This window comes from Chelonoidis abingdonii, chromosome 9 (assembly GCF_003597395.2).
Source record: "Chelonoidis abingdonii isolate Lonesome George chromosome 9, CheloAbing_2.0, whole genome shotgun sequence".
Taxonomy (NCBI): Eukaryota; Metazoa; Chordata; order Testudines; family Testudinidae; genus Chelonoidis; species Chelonoidis abingdonii.
Genome location: NC_133777.1, coordinates 49,490,256 through 49,516,233, shown reverse-complemented (window position 1 = coordinate 49,516,233; position 25,978 = coordinate 49,490,256). Strand labels below are relative to the sequence as shown.

General features: G+C 40.8%; 1 protein-coding gene and 1 long non-coding RNA gene across 2 annotated transcripts in view; one reads left to right on the top strand and one right to left on the bottom strand.

Moving 5' to 3' along the window:
* TSPAN3 (tetraspanin 3) overlaps positions 1–23,552 on the bottom strand; it is a 37,474-nt gene extending 13,922 nt beyond the window's left edge. The window contains exons 1-4 of the mRNA XM_032799777.2: positions 23,394–23,552; positions 5,909–6,100; positions 4,901–4,975; positions 1,738–1,839 (exon numbers count right to left, since the gene is read on the bottom strand). Coding sequence (XP_032655668.1) covers positions 1,738–1,839; positions 4,901–4,975; positions 5,909–6,100; positions 23,394–23,477 — 453 coding nt within the window. The 5' untranslated portion in view covers positions 23,478–23,552. The remainder of the gene's footprint in view (positions 1–1,737; positions 1,840–4,900; positions 4,976–5,908; positions 6,101–23,393) is intronic.
* Positions 23,553–23,582: 30 nt separating this feature from the next.
* The window catches only part of LOC142047322 (uncharacterized), a 59,888-nt gene continuing 57,492 nt past the window's right edge, over positions 23,583–25,978 (top strand). The window contains exons 1-2 of the long non-coding RNA XR_012656538.1: positions 23,583–23,657; positions 25,575–25,637. This is a non-coding gene — a long non-coding RNA (uncharacterized LOC142047322). The remainder of the gene's footprint in view (positions 23,658–25,574; positions 25,638–25,978) is intronic.

The window sequence follows — 25,978 nt, the reverse complement described above, 5'->3', positions numbered from 1 at the left end:
CATGGAAGGGGAAGTAGTACTGGAGAAATTGTGGAGAGAGGAGATTTTATGTATATATGGTGGACATGTCCAGGCATCAGAGTACTGGGATACACTTTGTAACCCACTATAACAAATAAATATTGGATATTTATCACCAAATGATCCTTCGGTGGTCTTCCTGGGGCTTCCTAGCACAAATGGTCTCACAAAAGGAAATGAAGAATTGATTTAATCCGTTAGTGAAGATATGGATAGTCCAAGTTTAGATAGACCAAGGTGAAGGGTAAAAAGAAAAAAAAAAAAATCACACGAAGTTATTGAAAAAACTAACATCCAGTTGTGTACCCATTAAAACAGAGAGGGTAAATAGATACTTAAATATCTAGTTACCATTTATTCAATACTCAGTCAACCCACCTGCAAAAAAACAAGCACGCCTATTCAAAAAAGTTGGAAATTACACTTTGACAGATATGCCTGGTTTGTTAAATGTGTAGTCAGATTTCACTCAAAAAAAAAAAAAAGGCACCAGAAACAGCATGTCAGAGGTAGTGTACAGATGCTAACTTTAAGGGCTTGTCCACACTGGTAATTAACAGCACTGCAACTTTCTCGCTCAGGGGTGTGAAAACACCCCCCCGAGCGCAGCAAGTTGCAGCGCTGTAAAGCGCCAGTGTAAACAGTGCCCCAGTGCTGGGAGCTATTCCCCTCGTTGAAGTGGTGTTTTTTTTGTTTTGTTTTGTTTTTTAAGAGCACTGGGAGAGCTCTCCCAGAGCGGTCCTGCAACCACACAAGGCACATAAAAGTGCTGCTATGGCAGTGCTTTAGCGTTGTCAGTGTAGACTAGCCTAAACATGGTAACACCCTGTCAAAGTAATCTCAAATCTCTTTTTTAAAAAAAAATATTGTTGTAACTGTATTGTTTTGTCTCCAATATCTACATGACAAGGATTTGTAAGTCTGTTCAAAACTTCTTAAATAGTTTGAAGAAAAACTAACTTGAGGCTATAGTGTAGACAGGAATAGCCCTGGTGAGATTCCCAGCAGTGAAGTTACATCAGTGGTGAATTACAAATCTCAACTCTTTTGGGCTACACTTTCCCTTCACTAGGAATTTCAGAAAAAAACCCTGAAACCTCCCACCAGCAGTACCTTTTGTACAGATGCACAGGTTGGAGTTCTAATGTAGAGAACTCTAGAAGATAGTTTTTAAAAATTTAGAACGGTAAAAAATGCCAGAAGCCACTGGATCTTCTCTAAACTTGGTGAGATTGTTTCTGCCAAAAATCCCCTGCCATAGATAAAATAAAGGCAATCAGGGCCCTTCAAGTCAATAAAGTAGCTTTTATTCCACCACAACTGCATGCGTGTCCCCACCTTTACAGTGAGCTAGCAGCAGATGGGGTAGTGCACTCTGGGATGTCCTATTGCAGAGAAATATTGAAGGAAGACAAAGTACAAAAGGAAACAATAGCAAACAATCCCCTAAAAGCACACTGAAATGGTTACAGAAGGACAGTTATATGACAGCCTACCTCTCTTGAAACAGCTAAACAGTTAAGTGTCATGGGTACTAGTAGTTTTAACTCTGTTTACATAGTGACCAAGCTACTGTTTAGAATCTTGGTCAAAGTTGTAATGTGGACAGCATCTAACAAAACCCAGAGCAATATAACAATATTCACAGCTCCTTATACAATATGGACTTCATGAGATCTACAATTACAATCAACGTTCCATTATGTTGGCTCTCACCTGTCTCTGTACATAATCAATAGCGCGGGTGGCAGCATCAGGGTTTGTCCCACTGTATGCATCATACACTTTCTGAATGCTCTTATCAACTTCATCCTCCACCTATAAAGCAAACATTAGTGCACTTTCAAACTACTGGCACAAGTAGTACAACTCTGGGCAGCACAATCCTTTTTTCAGCTGTAAATAATTGAGTAAGCCTAGACAGCCGCCTGTTAGTTGAGTCTTAAATTATTGTGTTTTACAGATTACCGTACTTTGGAGAAATGGTCTCTCTTTTGGCATTCCGATTGGTCTGTATTTTGTACAAATGCCAATGGTTAAGAACTATAATTAAGAATACTCTGCACAGAAAGTTAGGATGGATACTCTACCTCACACAGAATTTGGGGCCTTAAGCTATTTCAGAACATCTATACAGTATTATAAAATGTAAAATTTCTGAAATATGTCTGCACTGACATCACTTTCCCCTTTCATTGCTTTTATTATGGGGTTGAGGCTACACCAACTACAGACTTACGTTTGCAGACAAGCTTCCTTTAGAAGCATGAATTTTGCTACCCTACTCTTTCAAAAATACCAGCAAATGAGGAAATAGCCTCCAACCTGTAAGTTAGGTTTGGGCCCCAGGCAAAATGTGAGGAATTTGAAGTTAATTGGATATGGAACACAAGATAGATCATTGGGCATGTTCTCGAAAAGACCAAGAGTTATAGCATGGTGACAGACAACATGCTCAGCACCAGAAATCTTCTGTCCTAGAACACTGAATTAGGATAGTAAAACTTAGAGGGGCAAAGTTCTGGCATCAGTTACAACCGTTTGTTGTTAAAGGAGTAACCAAGGGTAGGATTTGGCTTAGGACATCCAACTGGCATCTCTCTCTTAACTCTGCTCATTTCCTAGCTCCTTCTGCCCTGCACGGCACTGGTGCAGTCACACTGACTGGAGAGTAAGCACGGGTGTTGGGAGGAAATCCTCAAAGATTAAACCTGTCCAGAAGACAACTCTGGAACTGTTCTATTGACTGACAGACTGATTAATCCCAGCTACCTCCATACGGAAATTAATCTTTCAAGAGGAAATTTCTCCTCATTTAGTAGACAAAACTAAAGAGATCTGAAATGGGCTGGCTGCTGTCATGGCGGAACGCATGGAGCAGATAAACACGTCATTGCTCTAGGTAAAATCTGAGTGTGCAAATTGGACCCAGGCCTCTCATCGCTAACAGAAGGATGTAGGAAAGTTTCAAATGCACCAAAGGTTAGTTATGCCTCCTTTGGAAGGCCACAATACCAGTTTCCCCAAATAAGCTGTCACTGGGCTCAGTTTCACTTGATACTCAATCTTGCCAACTATTGTCCAGTCTTCAGTGGCAATCTGTGACAAGGCAATTCTGACATCGTTTTTTAAAAACCTTTTCACTCTCTTGTTCCAAATATAAGATGTACACAGCTCTGGTCTTTGCTGATTAACTCCTCCTGGCAGCAAATAATGATCAGGTGTCTAGGATGACACTTTCAGATCCTTCAGCAGCCGTTGATAACAAGACTGTATGGACATTAATGGTCTGCTAGCCACTGGCTGGAAAAGACACTACTAGTCTAGAATGATTTCACTCCTCTCCCACCCCCCGAAGTGGTAGAGGGTTGTTTGAGGCAACTTCTTTTCTACCAGATATCTAGGCTCTATTTTGTTGCCCTGTCTGTCTAAAGGCACGTGAGACAACAGTGAGAAATATATTTGGCTTTCAGGGTCATAAACAGGCAGACGACAGGCAGGACTGTGTCATTTTCATCTGATCTGAATGATGTGGGTTTTGTTCTCCCAGTTCTTAGAGGCTGGAATTTGGAAGAGAATGAGCTGGCTGAGGCTCAATCCAGACCTGAGCACAGTACTTCATACCTTTGATCTTTAGGCTAGAGTACTGCATTGTACTTTGTTTGGAACTACCCCTAAAAACTAATCTGAAGTTACTGCAGATGTAGAACACAGCTGATCATTGTTTAGGTAGTTTCAGGAATTGCATAATGGCACTTTTAATGGCTAGTCAAGGTGTTGATTTCAACCTACAGAGCCCTGTAGGGCCCAACCAAATTTATGGTCCATTCTGGTCAATTTTATAGTCACCATATTTGAGAATTAGTCATTTTCTCATTTTCAGATGTTTACATCTGAAATTTCATGGTGTTGTAACTGCGGCAGTCCTGACCCAAAAGGGGGCTGTAGGAGTGGAGTGGGGTGTTGCAGTAGGTACACAGTCCATCTGGGCTGCTTACTTTATGACACCTTGAAGAGCAACTAAAAAAAAAAGGAAAAAAACCCCGAGATACTAAGTTGGGTAAGCACTGATATACAACATACCCAAATGCAGTGCAACGTATGCTGCACATGGATTCAAAATGCTTTTAAAAACAGAATCGAATACTTGGCAAATAGAGACATGTCAATTATGGCACAACCCTATTTACTGTGTATCAGCTTTTCACCCCACTCTTCAGTGACAGAAGCCTGCTAAACATCATGCTGAATTGTATATAAATTATTCCCATGCTACGTCTTTCAAAAAAAAAAAAGTAGCCCTGTTGTAAAGCCAGAATAAAATTAAACAGCAAGTGAGTTATCAGGTTTTTTTTTTAAAAAGTCATTAGCCATCTTTCATTCAAGCTTGGAGTACCCCAAAACCCTTTTTTAAAGCTACTTACTTCCAGACCTCTGAAGAGGTCTGTTTCAATATAGGTTTACTTTTTTTCCCATCTTTGCTATCATTTAGGCCCGCACTTTTCTTTGATCTTATACAATGTAGAGAATCAAAACATCTTTACAATACCCAATAGAAGTTTTAGAAAATCCCAAACATAAGTATACTGCACAGGGCTGGCTCTAGCCATTTCGCTGCCTCAAGCATGGCGGCACACCGCAGGACCGGTGGACCCTCCGCAGGCACGCATGGAGATGCTCCACCGAGGCCGCCTGCCGCCCTCCTGGCAACCGGCAGAACGCCCCCTGCGGCATGCCGCCCAAAGCATGTGCTTGGCGCGCTGGGGCCTGGAGCCGGCCCCGATACTGCAGTAAATATGGGAAATGTTTTTCCCCCCAGCAAGTTGGTCACAATCTACAACAAAACATTTATTGGAGTTTAGAAGACAGTTTTTATTACCTTTGCTCTGTAGATGTATCCCAGAACTACGACCACCACTTCAGTGATGAAAACCAAGAGGAGGATGATCACAAACTGTTAAATACAATCCAAAATATTTATATAATGTGTAGCTTTGCTGACATGCCTTTTGAGAACCTAAACTCTGCCTTTGGGGTTTATCAAACTTGCCAGGCAAGTTACTGATTTAGCAAGTAATTTATAGAAATAGTCAACTGAGTGGATCATTCCAAATAATCTATCCACTAGATCTAGTCTGAACTCCTGTATATAAACAGGCCACCACACCACCCAGTACCTGCAGATGAAACCCAACCAAAACTGTACCAAAGTATTACAGCCCACAGGTCACTTATCTATTATGTGACATTTTTTTAAACACATTAGTACCATATACATATTTTATTTTTTTTTTACTCAAATACATGTTATGTGAATAGATGGCATATAGCGACACCAGAAACTGAAGTACTAATTTAAACACAAGTACAGCTTGGAAAACACAGCCCCAATTCCTAATATTACACTACAAGTGTTTTGTAATATGATTCCATCACCAGTGGCGGCCACATAATTTTAGTTTTAAGTTTCAGCTTTCTTAAGCACAAATGTGTTTTAAAGAGAAATGTTTATAACTGAATACAAATGTACCATCAAGAACATTCACAGTATTAATCTTTTTGCTTTAAGCAAATCCAAATATCCCTCTTCGGAACGATAATGAAGGACTTCATATAAAGTTTCAGTACCAAAAAAGAAAAAAAGGCTGATTTCAATATGTTCCAACACAAAAAATTAAGTATTTTAGGATAAAATAGGTAAAGAAAAATATACTGAGCTTGTATAACAAGATTACAAGAGTAAATAGCTAAAAAACCCAAACATACTTGACTGTCCATTTTAACACTGTCAGTAACACTCTAGTCATTCAAAGGGAACACTGAAAACAAATATACATCAGAACATCCAATAAAGCCTCAAAAATTCATGTGAAACACAGCAACTTACAGTGGCAAGTCCACAGCGACTTTCACGGATTGTGGCACAGCACCCAATAAGTCCAATAATAAAGAGAAGTGTCCCCACAGCTATTATAACCACTGCTGGAATAAGTGTATAGACATCTTCAAAGAAGTGATCATAGTCATCGTACGTTATGAAGACATAGGCTCCCACATAGCACAGAATGCCTGCTGCCGCCTACAAAACAAAATTAGGGTGATCAAATTCTTCATAAATCCCAACAGTTAATTAAAGCAAAAACAAAAAAACACAATCTTCTACAAGTGGTTATAATTTCATAATGAATACCTTAGCAAGCATTTCTAATGTCAATTAAACAGCCCTTCTGTAAGACCACAGCTATAAATGACTGGTGAAGTATTGGCTATATCTAGACTAGGGAAAGTGGAGGTTAGTGGATAGTTAACTCCAATGTTTTACCTAATCTATATATCGGTTAGATTAGGTGAAAGGCTGAACCCCAGTCTAACCCCAAACTCATCTGCATCTAAACTAGATAAACACTGCAGTCAGTTCACCTCGACCTAACCTCCATACCCTTAAATAAGTGAAGAAGAGAGGTTGTGTTGTGAACATTGCACTCCTGTGTGCCCCCTTCCCAAACATGCATCCATGAACTAACCTGATTGTCTAACTGTTGACAGTAAAGGCTTGTCTACACTGGCAAGTTTGTGCAGTAAAGCAGTTTTTTGCGCTCAAACTGCAGATGTGTACACACTGCCAAGCCACTCTGTGCACAGAAACTCCTCAGTTGCAGCGATGCAAAAACTCCACCTCGATGAGAGTCGTAAGGCTATTTTCGCAGAGGCTCCAGCGCTCTATTGGCAGTGCAGACACTTGATTGCTTTCTGTGCTGTAATTGGCCTCCAGAACAGTCCCATAATGCCTCAAGTGACCACTCTGCTCATTGTTTTGAACCCGGCTGCCCTGGAGACATGCACCCCTTCCCTTTCAATGCATCATTTCTGACAGCCCTTGCATGCTGTGTGATCTGCTTTGGGACACAAAGCAAACTATTAATGTGGAATGCTCGTGCTGTTGAACCGAGGCAGGTGTGTGTGTGCTGTGCAGAGAGCCCAGGGAGGGAGGTGGGAGCTGATGTTAGGGTTTCCCCCTCCCCTTGCCTCAGGACTGGTTGCTTCCTGCCACTGTCTGAACTTATAAGACAGCATGCCGACACACTGTCCCCCAAAACAATGTCACAACAACGTCTCTCCCCGCCCCCTCCCCCCCATACACTTACAAACTCCCTTAACCCACTTCAGTTGAAAAGCAGCTGGCAATGTAGTAGGATGCTCATGGAACAATGGGATTGGGAAACCTGCATCACATTATGCTGTGCCCGCCCCATGAGGCATTGCAAACCCTTCCCAGAACCTTGTGGCCAGTTGCACAGTGGGATAGCTATCACAATACACTGCTGTCTGCCATTGCAAGAGCTGCTAATGTGGATGCGCTCCAGCATCCCAAGGAGCACAGTCTGGACACGTAACAGTGCTTTAATTCCAGCATTTTTATAGAAGTGGTATAACTTGTGGTGCAGAAACTTGCCAGTGTAGAGATACCCTAACAGCTAGTCTACGCTGGTAATGTTAAAGCGCTGCTGTGGTGCTCTGAACTAAAAAAAAAAAAAAAAAACTTCCACTAAGGGTGTAGCTCCCAGCGCTGAAAAACTTCCTATGCTCAGGGAGGTGTTTTTTCACACACCCAAGCGAGAAAGTTGCAGCGCTGTAAAGTGCCAGTGTAGACAAGCCCTAAGATGCTGTTAAATCCAAACAGCTAACTACTTGCAGATAATACAGAGATTTCTTCGTTCAGATACAGGAACTGTTTTATACTCTAAGATGTATTCCTTTCTTCCATTTTGCTTCTTAACTATGGAGGTAGGCATATCATCCATTTCTATTGCTGGGAGTAATTAGTGCACATGTAAATATTTTTATCTTTATTTAGTAAGGAAAAGATTAAATTAAAACCAAGATACCTTTTGTGAAACCTATGTAACAAGCTTTCCATTTTTAAATAGGTAATATCTTCAGTCCAAATAAAATTTTTCACTATGAACAGTACACAAGTCACAATTACTGTGTATTATCAGTGTGGTGCATATCTACAGAATACACACGGTAAGATTTCAACTTCAAAGGAAATATTCTCAGAAGAATCACTGTACGAACTAGCCAGTTTCTGCACAGAGAGGAAATCATTACCTATACTGTTGTAACTTACTGGCAGATTACTGAAGATCTTATTGCTCACTCCACTACAACTGTAGGGATGCAACTTATTGCAAAATTTTAACTCTAAACTGCTGCATGCACAACATCATTCCGATCCTAAATTCGGACCCAGTAAGACTTCCATTGACTTAAATGGAATTACACTCACAAAAAAAATCACAGCACGGGGCCCATAAGATGGTACACTGTACACCAGTAGCAGCAAGTACTTCTGCCTCTGTATTCCCTTTTCTAGTTATACAATGAACCCACTGTTCTCTCTTCACATCCCTCAGTCCCATGTCAACATCTAGAACACTCAAGGTGACTTCTGCATTGAACAGCTTACATGGGAGAACTATGCTAGCTAGAATGGAAGCTGATGCAACTAAAATAATGGATGCTGTGAACTCAGTTGTAATAGTCTGTCTATTCAGAGTCTTCCAACAGGGCACCCTTAAGCCAAGTGAAGTTAATAGTCACTACACTGTCTCCTGGTCTACATTATTATACTGCCATAAATATGGCTAGTACTTAACATTCATTTAGTAAGTTACAAGCTTTACCAAAACCTTCAGAGTTCCCTAGGCCAGGAAAGTCCACTTCCTTCAATACAGCTAGCTATCACTTCAGAACACTGAGAACATTTTGGGTTAATTCAAACTGGTTTTATATTGTCTTTATATGAGCCTGAATATCATTCTTTATCTAAACCACGGGTTCTCAAACTGGGGGTCGGGAACCCTCAAGGGGTCACAAGGTTATTACATGGGGGTCGCAAGTGGTCAACGTCCACCCCCAGCCCCACGTCCAGCATTTATAATGGTATTAAATATATTAAAAAAAAGAAATGTTTTTAATTTATAAGGGGGAGGTCACACTCAGACTTGTTATGCGAAAGGGGTCACCAGTAAAAAAAAAAAAAAATTTTGAGAATCACTGATCTAAACTGAGTTAAAATGGATCAAAACAGTTCATCACAGGGGCTTTGGTGAGCTGGAAACATTGAGCTCACTTTAGGAGTACAGTAAGTCCTCACTTAAAGTCATCCAGCTTAACGTTGTTTTGTTGCTGATCAATTAAGGAACACACTCATTTAAAGTTGTGCAATGCTCCACTTGTGTTGTTTGGCTGCCTGCTTTCTCCACAGCTGGCAACCTCCCTATGGCCCCCTCCCCCCAGCGCCTCCCACCCGCCGACAGACTCTGCAGATCAGCGCCTTTCCCATTCTCCCTCCACCTCCTGCCCAGGGCAATCAGCTGGCTTGTGGCATTCGGGAGGCCGGGGAGAGGTGTATAAAGTCCTCCCCCCACCTTCTGCCTGGGGCAATCAGCTGGCTTGCCGCATTCGTGAGGCAGGGGGAGCCTGCACACCGAGTCCTCGCTCCTTCCAAAACACTGCAAGCCAACTGATTGGCCTGAGCAGGAGGAGCTAGGACTCAGTGCACCTCCACTCCCTCCCCTGCCTCCTGCCAGTGGCAATCAGCTGGCTTGCAGCATTTTGGAGGCAGAAGGGAAGACTGAGGACTCGGCGTGCCTCCCCGCTCGGTCCTCTACTCAGCAATCAGTTGGCTTGAGGCATTAAGAAGGCATGATGAGGCGGGGAGGAGCAGGAGGGGAGAGAAGAGGCGGGTCCAGGGCAGAGGCTTGGGGGAAGGAGTGGTGTGGGCTGGCTGAAGGTTGAACCCTGCCCCCACCCCCCGCCGCCTCTGGTGCCTGCAGAGTAGGGGAAGCTGCTCTGGAACCTAACCCCCTCTATTTACATTAATTCTTATGGGGAAATTAGATTTGCTTAACATCATTTCACTTAAAGTTGCATTTTTCAGGAACATAACTACAACGATAAGTGAGTTACTGTAGTTCTGATTCAATTGTCTCCAATACTAAAAGGTGTTAATCCAAGTCTTCATTTTCCCCATGGAGTACACTATGGTTTGAACTTGAATAAAAGTGATGATATACAGGCGACTGACAATCTGTACATATGCAGTCACATGCAGTGTAGGGTCTAGAGGTTTATTCAGTTTGTGTCTCTTCTGATGGGACCCTTGTGCTATGTAGTTTAACTGCAAATGCATATTAATATTTATGCCTTAATGTGACTATTTGTATTACTGTAGGGTTTAGGGTGCCCCACTGTGTTAAGAAGTGAGTCCCTGCCTTAGAGGGCTTACAGTCTAAACACAATGAGTGTGTGGGCAGGGGTGGGGAAGGATCTAATATACAAGCAACCTGAATAATGTAAATGAAAAACGTGATCGTGCCCGGAATTAAAAACAAAAAAAACACTCAACACATTTATAAGAAGGGAAGTTGTTAGGAAGATATTAAATGAACAGAAAAGGAAGATGAGAAGAGATACTGGAGAGATGCTAAATGATGGGGTAAACATGGTAAGATATGAACAGCAATAAAGTTAAGCCAGTATTTGGATAAGTTTATTTTAAGTCCCAGATCAGTGCCTAAAAATGGCACTGTTCACCTAAGGTATTAGTGACTATATTATCCTTGATCTGCAAGCATGTCCATTAACAATGAAAACTACAAATTTTGACTGTGTATAATTTATTTTAGACTTCATGGTGATGTAGGACATAAAAACTGTTGAGGGGAGGAGGGAATAATCTGTAGTTTAACTAGTGTGAAACTGTACTATCAAAGGAAATTGCGTCTCGGCAGAAGTTTCCTCTTGCTGCGAAGTTTTAGAAACTATTTGAGAACTACGCTCCTGCTGTCATAAACAGGTCTTATTCTCATGTGGAGAAAATACTAATTTTTGGAAAATTTTTACCATTAAAGGTCCTCTTAAATGTACAACATGGGACCCAAACAACTTCTCAGACTTTTCTGAGCACAGGAGCCACAGTAGTGGTAAAGTACAAATGTTACCATTAGGTTGAACCGAGTATTTCACTTTTACAGAGCTCATATTTGATAAAAATGAGCTAAGGAACTTCTGGTTCTACAACTGCCTGTTTCCCCTACCAACTTTTGTTTTACAAATCACAGAAATGTAGTGCTGGAAGGGACTACAAGAGGCCATCAAGTCCAATTCTCCATGCTGAGGCAGGACCAAGTAAACCCTAGACCATCTGTGACAGATATTTGTCCAGTCTGTTCTTAAAAACCACCAATAATGGGGACAGGGCTGGCTCCAGGCACCAGCATTCTAGCAGGTGCTTGGGGCGTCAATCTGTGTCGCGTCTCCCCCCCCCCCCAAATGTGTCCCAAATTTCTGCTGCAGATGGCAGGAGCAGTCCATGTGCCTTTAGGGTGGCACGCGCGTTTCCGTGGCGGAGACAATTTGGCAGCAGCTTCTATGGTCAGCTGTCCACGGCGGCACACCTTCTGTCTTCTGTCTGAAGACAGAAGCTGCTGCTGAATTGCCATGGCCGCAGAAATGCATGTGCCGCCCTAACAGCGCACAGACTGCCCCCGCCGTCCACGGTGGCAATTTGGTGTGCTGCTTGGGGCGGCGAAAACAGTAGCATCGGCCCTCGATAGGGAACTCGACCTCCCTTGGAGGCCTACTCCAGAATTTAACTACCCTTATATTTAGAAAGTTTTTCCTGATATCCAACTTTAAATATCCCTTGTTACAGATTAAGGGCTTCTTCTTCAACTACTTTCAAGGGATATAGAGAACAACTGATCACTGTCCTCTTTAAAATGACCAATAATATATCTGAAGACCTTTGAAGCATGCTTTTTTTTTTTTTTTTTTTTTAAAAAGTTTCCCCTCCTCCTTGTTGCAGCATGAAAAACAGGCAAAACTGATTTACTATAATTTATGCATCTGACTGCATTTCACAAACTACATTAATTTATCATAATAGAAGCGTTAGGGGTTAAAGATATGGCTCTTGAATCAACAGGTTAAATGCAGAAAATTCAGAAAATCCAATTATACATTGCATTCAGAGTAACACTGTGAAAGAACAAACAAAGATGAGAGAATCAAGTGCACTCAGTCTAATCATGGCTCTGCTGGCGGCTCACTGCGTGGCCCTGGGCAAGGTGTTTCACCTCTGCCTCTACAAAATGGAAGTAATAGGAATCTCAACACCCCTTCCAATTAGTTATCTAATAAGTTCAAATTTGCACAACACTGAATACATAAGGTGCTATATAGATACTACAGACTGAAAAAATCAGCTAGGGGCAAAACACAAAAATGAGACATTTTAGCAGTTACGTTTAATGGCTTATTTCCTTCAAAACTAGTTGCTTGGTACAGGGAAGACAACTAGAAATTTTAGCTAAACTCTAATACGCTGGCATTTTATGTACAGAATGGAACAATGCAGACATACACATTTGGGATATAAAGTGAAGAACCAAAGGGAAGCCATGGAACAAAGGAATTACATTAAGTGTTGCCTAGCAATGAAACATGTGAATGTGCCAGTGATGTCATCCCCCATTTCAAAGGATTAAGATGCTTGTCAGAAATGTGGTATTTTGCAAGGTGGCAGAGGGAAAAACCATCTGCAGCTGTCACCAGATATGACGAGTGCACAAAGGAAGAATGAAATCAGCACCATTTGTGAGCCTCTTTGTCCTTCTCTGCTGTGTTTTAAATGGAATTTTAAGTGGCTTCTCTCTTCCCCCCACCCAAGAAAACCCAGTTCATAGAAGCGCAGTTGAGACTTAGCATATAGATGCATAGGAATAATTTGGGAAGGAAAAATTTTTTGGCTGCAAAGCAGTTGGAGCCCTACAGTATCCTTTCATAGAATATCAGGGTTGGAAGGGACCTCAGGAGATCATCTAGTCCAACCTCCTGAGCAAAGCAGCACCAATCCCAAATCGGCCCAGTTGTCAATTCTATAATCTTAGGATCTTTGCAATTTGTTAAGATTCTACAATTTTTACTGTTTGAGATGTACTTTCTAAAATAAAAATTGACATGAATCCCACTAATACTATCAAAATGTTGATCCAGAATAAAACATGCAGTTCTTATCAAAATAATGTCATGACTATTTTGAAGTAAAAACTTTAAATAAAGCACTTAAATTACAGCAACTGAAGACTTAACTAAAGCAGGTGTTGCACATGTAAGAACGTTTAAACACTTGTTACCATTCACCAGAATCTTTAAAGTCAATCTACATGTGAAGATGCAGCTTTAGAGTGGAGCAGTGTGCTGATTCACTTATCTCACATATTGACTTCCAAATGTCTACCCTTATTCATCAATATCAAGCTCATATTGCTGCTGCTTTGTGTGTTTTTACAACCCGTTTAAGACAGGGTATGTATCAATATACCAGAGAAAGACCATCCGGCTAGAAGAGATTTATTCAAGCCAAATAAGATTGCGACCAACATTCTTATAACCTAAATTAACAATGATTAAACAAGATACTAGTTTAAAACTTGTATTCATAAGACTAAAGTTAGAAGCAGAATTATTCTATGCATTGTCAAATTAAATTTAAGAACACAATCTCTTAATGTGCTTAAAATCTGAGGGAAAAAAAGATGTATTTTTGATAGGTGAAGAATAAAATCTAAGTTTGCAAACCCAATCTAAGACCTGAAAGTCACCTTTTTCTGGCACTCACATCACCACCACCAGACTCTGTAGTCAGAACTTCTAACAACTCTGCTGTTGTTAGAGTTAGAAAAGAATCTGGCTCGCAGCACTGCAATGGCTCTGCAGTAAAAGTTAGTAAAAGCCTTTTAGTCACTAGTCAGATGCTACACAGAATACATTGAAAAAACAGATGGGTTGAGGAAACCGATGCCATTTTAGTGATAGCCACTTTTGTTACTGTAACATCACTTAAATTGACATCAGTTATATGCACTGCATACGATTCACACAGATGTATTTCATAAATAATGTTCTAGAATGTAAAAAGCAATATTACAAATTGAACTGAGAAAATACGTGCATCAACCTTTCATGAATACTCAAATCAAGGAAAGTCAATGAAACTTGTGTGCTGCAATAATTAGACTTAGAGCTGTTTGGACAAAGTGGATATGGATTAAAACACCCACAAACTAGAGGGAGTTTAGAAAAGGGCAAAGTGACCAGTGCTGCACGGATGATTATCTTTACTTGTGGTGGCATGTAGGGTACATGTAGCTCCACATCACAGTGAAAAGCTCGAGCAACAGCGAGACAGAGCGAGACTACATGGTTAAAAGAACAGATGTGGGAGGCACTGCTTGGGCACAAAGACAGCCACGTAGGGTATACGTCCTAGGGTTCTGGTATGTCTATTCTACCCATCTAAACTGTGCCTCATCCTCCACACTGCAAGAACTGCACAGGCTACCTTGTGAATGACTCTGAGGTATGGGGTTACTTGGAAAAGCTAAGTAAACCATACTGAGTTCTTTGGATCAGTCATTTTTTCAGGGTCTGATCTGGCTTTACATGACTGCTAGACACAAGAGTTAATAAATCCTACAGGAATTAAGATATTCCTCGTTTCTAACTTTTGAACATACTAAGGCGTTGATGCTTATTTGAAAGCTCTTTTGAACAAACTGTTTCAGTGCAAGATCTGACAGCCTAACAATCCTTCATAACCTGTATACTTTGAAAGACTGTTAGACCAGCTGTCAGATCTTACACTCAGTTTGAATAAGCAGAAAGAATTGTTTCTGTATGAAAAGAAGGTAATAACAATCCTCATGATTTTAGACTGTTTTAAAACTAAAAAAAAAACAAAAAACACAACACAAGTATACATGCCAAATTAACTTTAACTGTAGCTGCTGTAAACACAGCACTTCAGAACAAAGATTACATTACTTTCGCCACGTAAGCAAAAGGCCGAGCTAAGATTCGTTTGCACTTGTAATAAGAGATTTTTGTATATATAATACCAAGAGGTAGTGGACCATTGGCCTGAAAGTTTCAGATATACAGAGAGTGTCCTATCACACTCATTCTTTCTGTATGCACTGGATCATGGGGAGTGTGTGTCTGTGTGTGAGCTTTGTAACTTGACCTGATCCTCTATTGTTTCCAGATTCCTTGCACTGCACAAGAACAATGAAGATTCTTCCATGCAGTGAAGTGTTCCTTTGCTGGATAAAATGATATTTCAAACTTCATACACTATTCAGTGATACCACATTTAGCTTTCCAACGTGTTTTTGCTGCTACTGGCTATAAGATCCATTAAAAAAAGATACTATGAAAACAAATACTATAGGAACTCTCAGGAGTTGGAAACATTTAAGGCTCTAATCTTGCAACAACTTAAAGCACATGACTATTTAATGGAGTTCAGCGGGACTACTAGTGGGTTTAAAGTTGAGCACGTGTGCATCTTCTCAGGATCAGGGTCCACATTTGTTGCCTGATAATCTGTCTCAAAATAAAACAAATGAAATAATTCAAATATGCCATATCAGTTTCAAAAGGGCACCTTTAAAAATTATCAGTTTTTTAAAAAGTGTAAACATAGTTTAGTATCTATTTTTACACTCACACTCCCAGAAAATACACTCCCTCCTCCCACCAAAAGTACCCTGCTGATCTTCAGTTCCACAGCAGAAATTAAGCCACTTTCACACCAAGAGATGACAAGTAGTCCAGGAGCAAGATTTCAGTTGAATGATTCCCACTGGTAGCCCAGTGGCTCATCTATGCTCACTAAATGACACTTCAGAAGTTAGAATCAGAATTAATTCTCAAGAGACATGGAGACAATTCTCCAGCTACCAGCACAGGAGGAGACTTCAAGCCAGCTAGTTTATAAGTTTAGTCACAGCTGAACCTTCCCTTGTTTAGCTCACTTCTCATTAAATCCCTTAATTTATTAGTTTTTCCCCAGACCTTCTTTTCTTAATATTCTTCTTTTAAGGAAAGTATGTAAGACCTCGCACTGTATTCTACATGTCCCAGGTTCTTCTGTGGTATTAGAACTAGGTCATATGATTTAATACCACTACATAATTTTAACTCCTCTGAGCTGGGTGTTCATGAGAGCTGTTCTGCAAAGCCTTCGAATATCACTTTTAGGTGAAAAAAAAATCACACAGGGTGGATTTAATTTAAATCACTAGTCAGGAAGACTCGATTTAATCATGGATTTCTATATAAAAGTTCATTCTTGTTGGTTGTTAGAAGCTTAATACATATTCTTCCCAACTCAGAGATAGATGTAGGTTTCATTTTTAGAAGGTACACAAGATACATTTAAGTGATTTATTTAGAAAACTCTTCAGATTAGTTTTACAGCTATATCAGAAAATGAACAATTGTTTGGTCATTTCATTTACCAAAGGTAATTGCAGCAGATATTTATGAAGTCATTGGGAGATGAACTAGTTCCAATTCAACAGGTTAATCATTAATATTTGGAGGATTTTCTTGCCATGCTGGATTAGGAGGAGAACACCACTGGACAGACATTTAAATTGTTTTATTTAACTATTTATTTAAAAACATTTTTGCTGTTAACAAGCATGTTATCTCCAGACACACAAACCCACAGTTCGAGAACTGCAAAACTAAGCATCTCTGATGGTATCTTCTAGGTTGAGCACTGAGTCTCATTGGGTAGGTAGAAAGATTAATCTAAATAATCTATACAGAAGCCCTTGGAACCCCATAAGATTGGGTCCCTAATCCCTGAACTGTTGGAACTCATTTACAAAACTTTTCTTAAACATTACATGAATATATTTTCATATTATAGAATTAGAATTTATAATCCCTATTCCAAGATGAGATATCTTTGAGCTGTACTATAGCTTAATTAAAACTCTTTAGATATCTGATTCAAATAAAAAAAAATCTTTTTTTGATAAAATGCTTTGAGGAAAAAACTTGTTTTTTAATTTTTATCCACTCTGTATTCAAGCAACATTAAGCTAAATGACTTTACTTTCTCAATAAAGCTTTTTAACAGCACCACTCATTTGAAACTAAGGCCATGTCTATACTACCCTGTATGTCAGCAAAATTTATGTCACTCAGGTGCATGAACCCCCACCTCAAGCAACACAAAAGTTTTGCTGGCATAAGCGCTCGTATGCACAGCACTGCGTTGGTGGGGGATGTTCTCCCACAAACGTAGCTACCGCCACTCATTTATCTGAGGTTGATATGTCTATGGGAGAGCTCTCTCCCATCAGCATAGAGCAGCTACATAAGTGATCTCACAGCAGCACAGCTGTATCGGTAGAGCTGTGCCACTGTAAGCTTGCAAGTGTAGACATTGCTGATCATGTAATACCAATAATTTTTAAAAACTACTTTTGCCACTACTGCAGCAGAGTTGTCACAGTGAAAGAATAGATGCAGAGATAATTCTACTTCTACAGACATGTGAAGGTACATGACAACTCAAGAGAAAGGAAAAAGGAACAAAGAGCTACTAGAAACTGATCGGGCAGCATGAAGTTCCCATTTTCCTTAAGATTAGGCTCCTTTCCTCACTGAAAACTGGATTCAAATGGCATGCTGGAGACCTCCAAACAAAAATTAGGTAGCATGTTTCAATGTCCTAAATCAGTAGTCCTCAACCTTTTCGTTTGACGAGTGCCAGGCGAAGGACCATGGCAGCAGTCGAGCATTCGCCAAATTTCGGCAGCATTTTGGCGGATGCTCAACCGCCGGCCAGGACGCGGGCGCATTTAGATGCCCCTGCAGGCGCCATGGCACCTGCGGGCGCCGTGTTGGGAACCCCTGTCCTAAATGCTTGCACATTAGAGGATACATGCCCCTTTTGTTTTTTTTTTGCCCTGACCTCATTTGTCATTGATTTACATAAGCCACTTATCTGCCTAGGCTCCCAGTATATCAGGAGTCAATAACATATACCATCTCTTCTCCAGATTTTTACCCCCAGGAAACTTGTTCTCTTTTCCTGATGAGAAATATATTATTATTATAAACAGCAAATATTGTTTAATAGATAAAAATGGCTATTCTCAAAATATTTTTCTCCGTATGAACATATCCTTCTATACTGAAATATTCCCATTTATAGGTAGTCTTAAGTATCTTATCCATTTCCTGATCTACTCAGATAACCTGTGATGAGGCGTTTAAGGATTACTTGGATAGATGCAAAGGAAATAAATATTTATTTAAACGAAAGAGGCTATTGATTGCTCAGGAGTACCGGATGTTGATAGAGGGCACTGCATCAGGCAGCGTTCAAATGTTTGCCTGTATTCTCCATATTCACATTTGGAGTCATTCATCAGCTTCCCTGTGGTCATATTGTCACCAACCTTTGCCATACCAACTCTCACTCTATTTAGAATGCACCAATGTTTTGGTTTGAGGTCAATGGCTGGAGGGAGTTGGTCTGAAGGAACCAGATTCTCCAAGGTCAGCAGCATTTCCTGCAATTTTATTACTGTGTAGCCTTCCCCAGTGGTATTTTGGGGTAGAGGCAAAGCTGTTTCTGGACTTCAGCCTACTGAGTAAAGAAAAGCATGCATGCCTTTTAGTAAAGGGCATCCTGTCTCGCTAATAGTGATGCAATTCTGGTGAGGCAGTATAGCAACAGTCCTTAAAACTATAACTTGGAGTGTTCCCCTATTGTGTCCTTAGTTAGTTCCAGAATCTCTCTCATTCATTAGGTCATGCTTATGAGTGTACTATTTACTAAATCCTCTCTCTTTATTCCACTGTAGTTATGTTTAAAATTCTCTGGAAATATTTACTAGTGATTTCCTATTGTTTCTTTTAAAGTTTGGTGGATGCTGTCTAACTTCAGCTTTTGCTAGAACAGATAAATGAACATCTGAATTCCTTCACAGCATGTCTTCATACAAAAGATTTAGATATTGCTAATCTAGCTTTTTAAAAAGAACGTGCAGTCCTTTGGTTGCACAAGACAATCTTGTGCCATATCAGTGAGATACAGCTTTATAATGTAAGGCTTTCTTCCTTCATTATTTATGTTTGTGCCAAGATTAATCTCTGGCAAGGTAACATTAATAACTGGTAGAGCAGTTCAATATCTACTTATCGGGGGCTTACAACTTGATCCCCTCAGAAGGGTAACTGATATTTCCTGTTAATGATCCCTTTAATTTTTTAAGAATGCCTAATATAAATAACGTAAAATATAAATGTTGTAATTGGCAGCTAAAATATACCATTTCATATCAAGACACAGTCATCATGCTGGTTTGTTTCAATACCCTAGCTTTAACTTTATGCAGTGGTTCTCAAACTTTTGTACTGGTGACCCCTTTCACATAGCAAGCCTCTGAGTGTGACCCCTCTCCCTTATAAATTGAAAACACTTTTTTATATATTTAACACTATTATAAATGCTGGAGGCAAAGCAGGGTTTGGGGTAGAGGCTGACAGCTCACGACCCCCCCTGTAATAACTTCATGACCCCCTGAGGGGTCCTGACCCCTAGTCTGAGGACCCCTGACTTAATGCATTTGTCCACAGTATACCAATTCAAAAGCCACTTCTGAATTCTTGTTCTCCATGCTATGAAGCTCAGGCATATCATGAAAGTTCTGAGCTAGAGGCCTGGAAAGGAGCATGAAGGCCAGTGATAACGATACATCAAGCTGGCTGTATGACAGCAGTACAAATACCGGTGTCAGTGCATACCAGCTCACCTACCCCCAATTGCTAAAACTTGCCTCAGTGGCAACCTTTTATGAAGAAAAAAAAAAGGGAATATAGGTTTAGAGGTATCACCAGAATAAAATGAATGAAGAACCCTAATAATTGGGGAGGGGGGATTGCAGGCTTCCAGGAGAGACTGAACCATTTTTGTTGATAACATTTCATAGAATACCTAATAACAGCACAGTAAAGTTCTTACAATGCATACTAGGAAACAGTAAGAAAGTAACAGAAGTGTCTAGAAGCTTAATGGGGAGGAGGAATGGGCATAGCCACTGGTGAGTGGAGACAAAGGCAGCCTTGTGGGTGAAATTAAGTTACTGGATGAAGAACTAGAAGTGGCTGGAGTGGTCACCTGTTAAAAGGCTTGATATGTTTGATTCTAGGAAAACACGAAAGATGCAGGGGATTTGATAACATAGGGAATCATGAAAATGAATAGCCCATCTTATTTTTCAGTCTTCACTGTTAGTGTTCAGTAGGTGACTCTCTTATTCTACTATAAGTAACAAATGCTGATATGTTCTTAGAAATGCTAGCATAATTGACCTAAGTGGTAGAAACAAGAAATGGAACAAACAGTAAAAATAATACTAAAGTAAACCTTGTCAAGAGTTATAGCAAGATAAAAAAAGATACATGCTGATCTCAAAGTAGTACATGATCTGTTTCTTCAAGATTAAATGGAACTGTCTAATTAAATGGAAGAACAAAACATGGACAGGTTGGATTAATGAAAATAAGATGACAGGTTTCAGAGTAGTAGCCGTGTTAGTCTGTATCCGCAAAAAGAACAGGAGTACTTGTGGCACCTTAGAAACTAACAAATTTATTGTAGCATAAGCTTTTGTGGGCTACAGCTCACTTCATTGGATGCACGCAGTGGAATGTTTTTACTCGAGAGTTAACACATAATAGAAGTTCAAATTCTTCGTCAACTACCATACGTCTGTTCACTGATGGACAGAAAGGAGAATTTATGACCCAGTCTCCCTGGTGAAAGTTAGTAGACACAATCCCTCTGAGAGTTCTACATTGACACCCAACAGCAGTTTGTTGTATCTGTACTGAGAATGGACCACGAGGAAAACTATGAGCTAACAATATTTTACATAAGAGACTCAGAGATTGCTTTTATAAATTTAGTCTATCACAGGAGATTTTAGAGTTATTTGACAGATTACAGGCTGTAGTCTACTGCCAAAGTTCTAGTGGAAGTCTGGAGGATCTAATTAACAGAACTGGAACTACAAAAAGATGAAAAAATCAAAGATGGCTGAGATAATATGGAACATATTACTTAACCAACAAAGCTGACCCCAAATATTAATGGCATATGTCAAGACTAGAGCAGGAAGCAACAAGTAATATGTAGATGAGAAGGAAAAAAATCAGCTTTTGTTCCATCTTCTAGCATCTAAAATTGAAGATCCAGATTTTTATTCCCAGAATTGATGTTTGCAAAGGAAGGTCTTCTACAGTTTCCCATTTTGATGCCACAAATTGTGAAAACAAAATCACAATAATACAAGCCAGGTGAACTCAGAATTCTGTCATACCTATTCTCTTCTCCAGGTAGCTCAGCATCAATTGATCATAACAGCAGAACTGCCCTGAATGCACTCCCAACCAAAAAAATATTTCCAACTTTTGGGAGCCCAAACCCATTAAAAAAATTATGGTTAGACATTTTCATATGGCACTAGAAATTATTTCACTATGTTTAAATGATTCATGCTCAAGTTTTTAACAAACCCAGAGAATAGCATTATTGTAAATCAGTAACCGCATAACATTACATAGAACCATTCCCATGACAGTTGTCAGCTGTCCAACCACTGTTTAACTTGAACAGTCACTACACAAATGAGTCACCATACAATTATAAACATGGAGGCAGTAAGTGCAAAAAAATTCTCTCTCAAGTTCATAACATAGGAAGACATTATCACTAAACCTATGATAAGCAGTCATATGATTGAACAGAACTGAGTTTGTGGCCATCTATAGCTAATTCAATTGATATGATTAACCAAGAACAATCTATTTTAAATTCTCTAAAAATACACCAGTTACAAAACAGTTACATGGCTAGTTACAACCATGTATAACCAATTTCACAGGATGAATATTTACTTCAAGGTACAGTATATTTAGCATAATACAGAACACAAACCTACCTTTAAAAGCCACATCCAACAATGAACTGTGCTCGAAATGAAGAGTGATATTATAGAGGCTATTTGGGCTAAATGGCACATGCATCACTAATTTAAAAATCAAACAAATCTCAGGGTAAGCAAATCCAGTCAGAAATTGTGGGACAGGAGGCAGCACATATATACAGATTTTGCAGTACCACCAGGGCTCACTAAAAATATATAATCAGTGAGAAATTTCTTCTTGAAAATTTAAGACCAAAACACACACCATGGAACATGGGGATATTAGATTTAGTACCAACCCCATTTTGAAGAGTGAAACTATTTATATCAACATTATTTCTGTTCTAATATTCTATTACCCACGATCCCTTCCCCTTCCAAAGCCTGAGATTTTTGAATAGCTGGGACAACAATCTTGCATTACTGTAATTCCAGTTCCAATCCATCGATTTGGAAAGAGTGCACTTTAAACATACCACCGTATCATTTGTAAATCCCATTTCCTTTACTTAAGCTACATTGTACTGATATAGCCAAAATTACACTGAATTTTATGTTAACAATATAGCCCATCTGCTTACATTTAAAACTATGGCTTACAAAGATCTACTGTTCTAACCAAGAAAAGCTTTTGTCTTCCTATCTGCAGGGTTTTTAGTTACAGCAGAGTTAACATTCAAGGGAAGAGTGAAGTACTGCAGTTATTGCAAGAAATTTAAAAAGTCTATGATTAGTTATATTGAGACTATAATGCAAGGGCACATTACTATTTTATCATATTAAAAGAAATGTGTGCGCCCACCTCCCCCCAGCCATACATTATTTGCTTTATATAATTCATAGCTAGATGGCCACACACAGAACTGAGAAAGGTGAATGAATTCAGCATAGAGATCTAGTTAACCAAGAACTTCATAACCAGGCTCAGGTCGAGCATGGTTATTTAGAAACCTCTTAGGGTACGTCTAAGGTCCCTATCGCCCTGCAGCCTACCTATCACTTAACTTGCATTTACTGAATCTTTGTGGCCCCAAACTAGAAAAGTATCTGGTAATTGACATAACTTATTTAAAAAGCAGAAGATGAGAGTGTTTTCAGGCTCTCCCCTCTGTGGGGCGATCTGGGGGTTTATCTGCTGGAAGGAGGCGTGAGTAGTGACACAGCCCAGTCACTCACCAGCATGAATCACCCTCCAGGCACAGCCCCGATGGGGCTCCCAAGCCCGCGTCCGACTAGACACCCCAGCTCAGGGCGGCAGCCCCCCGCCCAGCTACACGAGGCCTCTGCCCCAGCGCCAGACTCCCGTCTCCTGGGCGCCCGGGGAAAGGCTCTACCTGGCCCGCAGCTGAGCCCCAACCCCGCAGACCCGAGGAGGGGGGTCTGGGACTGACGGGAGCGAGTCAAGAGCCCCTCAGCCTCTCAGCCCCGCTGCAGGCACCGAGCCCCTCGCCGAGGGAGAGCGCGTCAGCCGGGCCCGCAGCTCCCAGGGACCCCTCGGCTCACCCAGAAGATGAGGTTGAGGAAGACCAGGACGGTTTTGGAGGAGGTGATCCCGCACTGCCCCATCGCTCCGGTTCCGGTGCCCATCCGCTGCTGCCCCTCTCCGCTCCGCCGCCGCCAGCTGGCCGCCTGTCTCACGTGACCCGGGAAGGGACAAGCAAGGAGCCTAAGATGGCGGCTGCCTTTGTCACATGGTGGGGGGAGGTACCTAAGATGGCGCCCCCTTCTGCTCTTAAGGGAGCCGCAACCCTGAGGAGGGGGGACAAGGTATGTATGTAAGGGATGAAAGATCTTGTCAGTCAAAGACCCACCCACCCTTATCGTACGGCCAGGCCCCATGCACACGGCGGGGGGGGCTTGGCCTGTGACATGACACCCATGAAAGGCCCTGAGTCGGGGTGCCCAGGCATGGCCGGGGGGATGTGATGTGACACAAAGGAGCAGTCAGGGTGGGCGAGGACAGGGCAGCTGGTTGAGCGCAGCTCTGCACTGGGTGCCTGCCCGGGAGCAGCAGGCCAGACACGGGACCCTGTATCACCAACTCAGTCTGGTCTCTAAAATCACGAGGTTAGCTTCAAAATCACGCGATTTAAAAAATAATGAAGTTTGGATTCTTTTATTTGGCTTCTAGGTTTTGCGTCTTTAGGACACACCCTAGTCATGGTTTAAAGCTTTTCTCCACACTCAGGAGGAGTAGAAAATGCCTTTGGTTAAAGTGAAGTTTTTCCCCATAATCCCCTGACTCCAGGAGAGGAGGCTTTAAGGAAAACTCTAAGTATTGTGGGAATTGGCAGCACGGGAGAAGCTCACAGTGGTTTTGAGGTTAAGACATGGGAGTGGGATTCAGGAGCTCCTTAGAGAGAGGATGGACCAGTTGTTATGGTGTTAGCCTAGCATGTACAGCACTGCCAATCACAGATGTTCAAAAATAATGAGTCAGCTTTTCTGAGACTCATGAGATTGGCTTGAAACTTGTGAGATTTTTTAAAATATTTTATTTTGTCGGGGGGAGGTGTTAATTTGTCCTCTAGTGTTGGAACCTCTAGGATTTGCATTAACCTAGCTTTTTTCTGCAACCAAGAGGGCAAGAAAGGAAAGATTCTTAAGTATCCTGAGGCTTTAAGAAAAACATCAAATAGTGCAAGTCACGCTGAGCCTCTGCTACCCATGTGTAAAATCAGGGATGTAGTGTGGATAAGTACATTAAAGATAGTGAGACTTTCAGGGTGGGAGAGTTGCTGCAGTTCTCTGCATGTGAAATAGGGTGACCAGATAGCAAGGGTGAAAAATTGGGACGGGGTGGAGGGTAAATGGCACCTATATAAGACAAAGCCCCAAATATCAGGACTGTCCCTACAGAATTGGGACATCTGGTCACCCTAATGTGAAAGGATGGGGACCATGACATGGGGCTTCCCGGATACACTTGTAAAACTGTGTGGGTAGTAAAGGAGCTGTTATCTCTAACAGGGATCTAGATTATCATCTAAGGAAAAAATGATGTTCAGATCTACAGACATTTCACACTCTAGTTCCCCAAGCCATTTTGAGACTACACAATTCTATCATCACATTTGTTGAACTTATTTGTGTGGCTGGAAAAAGATGGAGACAACAAATGGCAGTCTAATCTCTGAATCAGAGGATAATTTGAACCAAAGACTAATTCTTTTCTACTTGACTTTTTATGGGGTCACATAAATGTGATGTAATTAACTGTTCATACTATTTAATCCATTTTAATCATGTAAATAAAATAACTACACTCTTCAACTGCTGAGGAGACAGATTAAACAATTCAAAAAGGTTTGAATTTTGCAGGATTTGGGGAAGTTCATGAGAATCTGAGGGCTCATAATTAAACACGCCGATCACTTAGGAATTATTTCAAATGTCAGGCACATCGACTGGAATTTAGTTTTCCCAGACACAATTTCTAGTGATCAGTTGTCTTTAATGATCAGCTTAAAAGCCGGTGTCCACTTTTGTTGGTGTTTTATATTGGGGCTTTCAGTTGTAAGTATCTGGGTCGTGATGATTTCAGATATTCTTTGATGTTTTCTAGAGAAAAAGAACCCTCTCACCTGTTTGAGCCCTACCCACCGTATTTAACAACTTGTGGGAGCACAGGTTAGAACCTGCAATAATTTAATTGCCGTACATTTGTACTAAATTATCTTGCAGGAGTCACACCATGCTTACAAGATGAAGTTTTCGCTTCTCCTCACTCTGATGGATCTGCAAGTTGTGAGTTTCAGATAACATAAGTGGGGGAGGAATGGTTCACATTACCCTTCAAATACTGTACATGACGTCCATTTTAGAGCCAAAGGTGATTTATAGAGAATAAGGAACATATCCAACTACAATGGTGTTATAATATATTTCCTCAATCTGAACCTTAGAGTTCAAATATGAGGTACTAGCATAAATTCCTCTAAGCTTATTTAGCAGCTTAGATCTGACAGCGCTGCCACCAGCCAAAAATTCCAGTGTTTGGCTCACTCTGGTCTCCCCAAAACCTTCCCTGGGGGATCCCAAGACTCAGATGCCCTGAGTCTCACCACAAAGGGAAATAACCCCCCTCC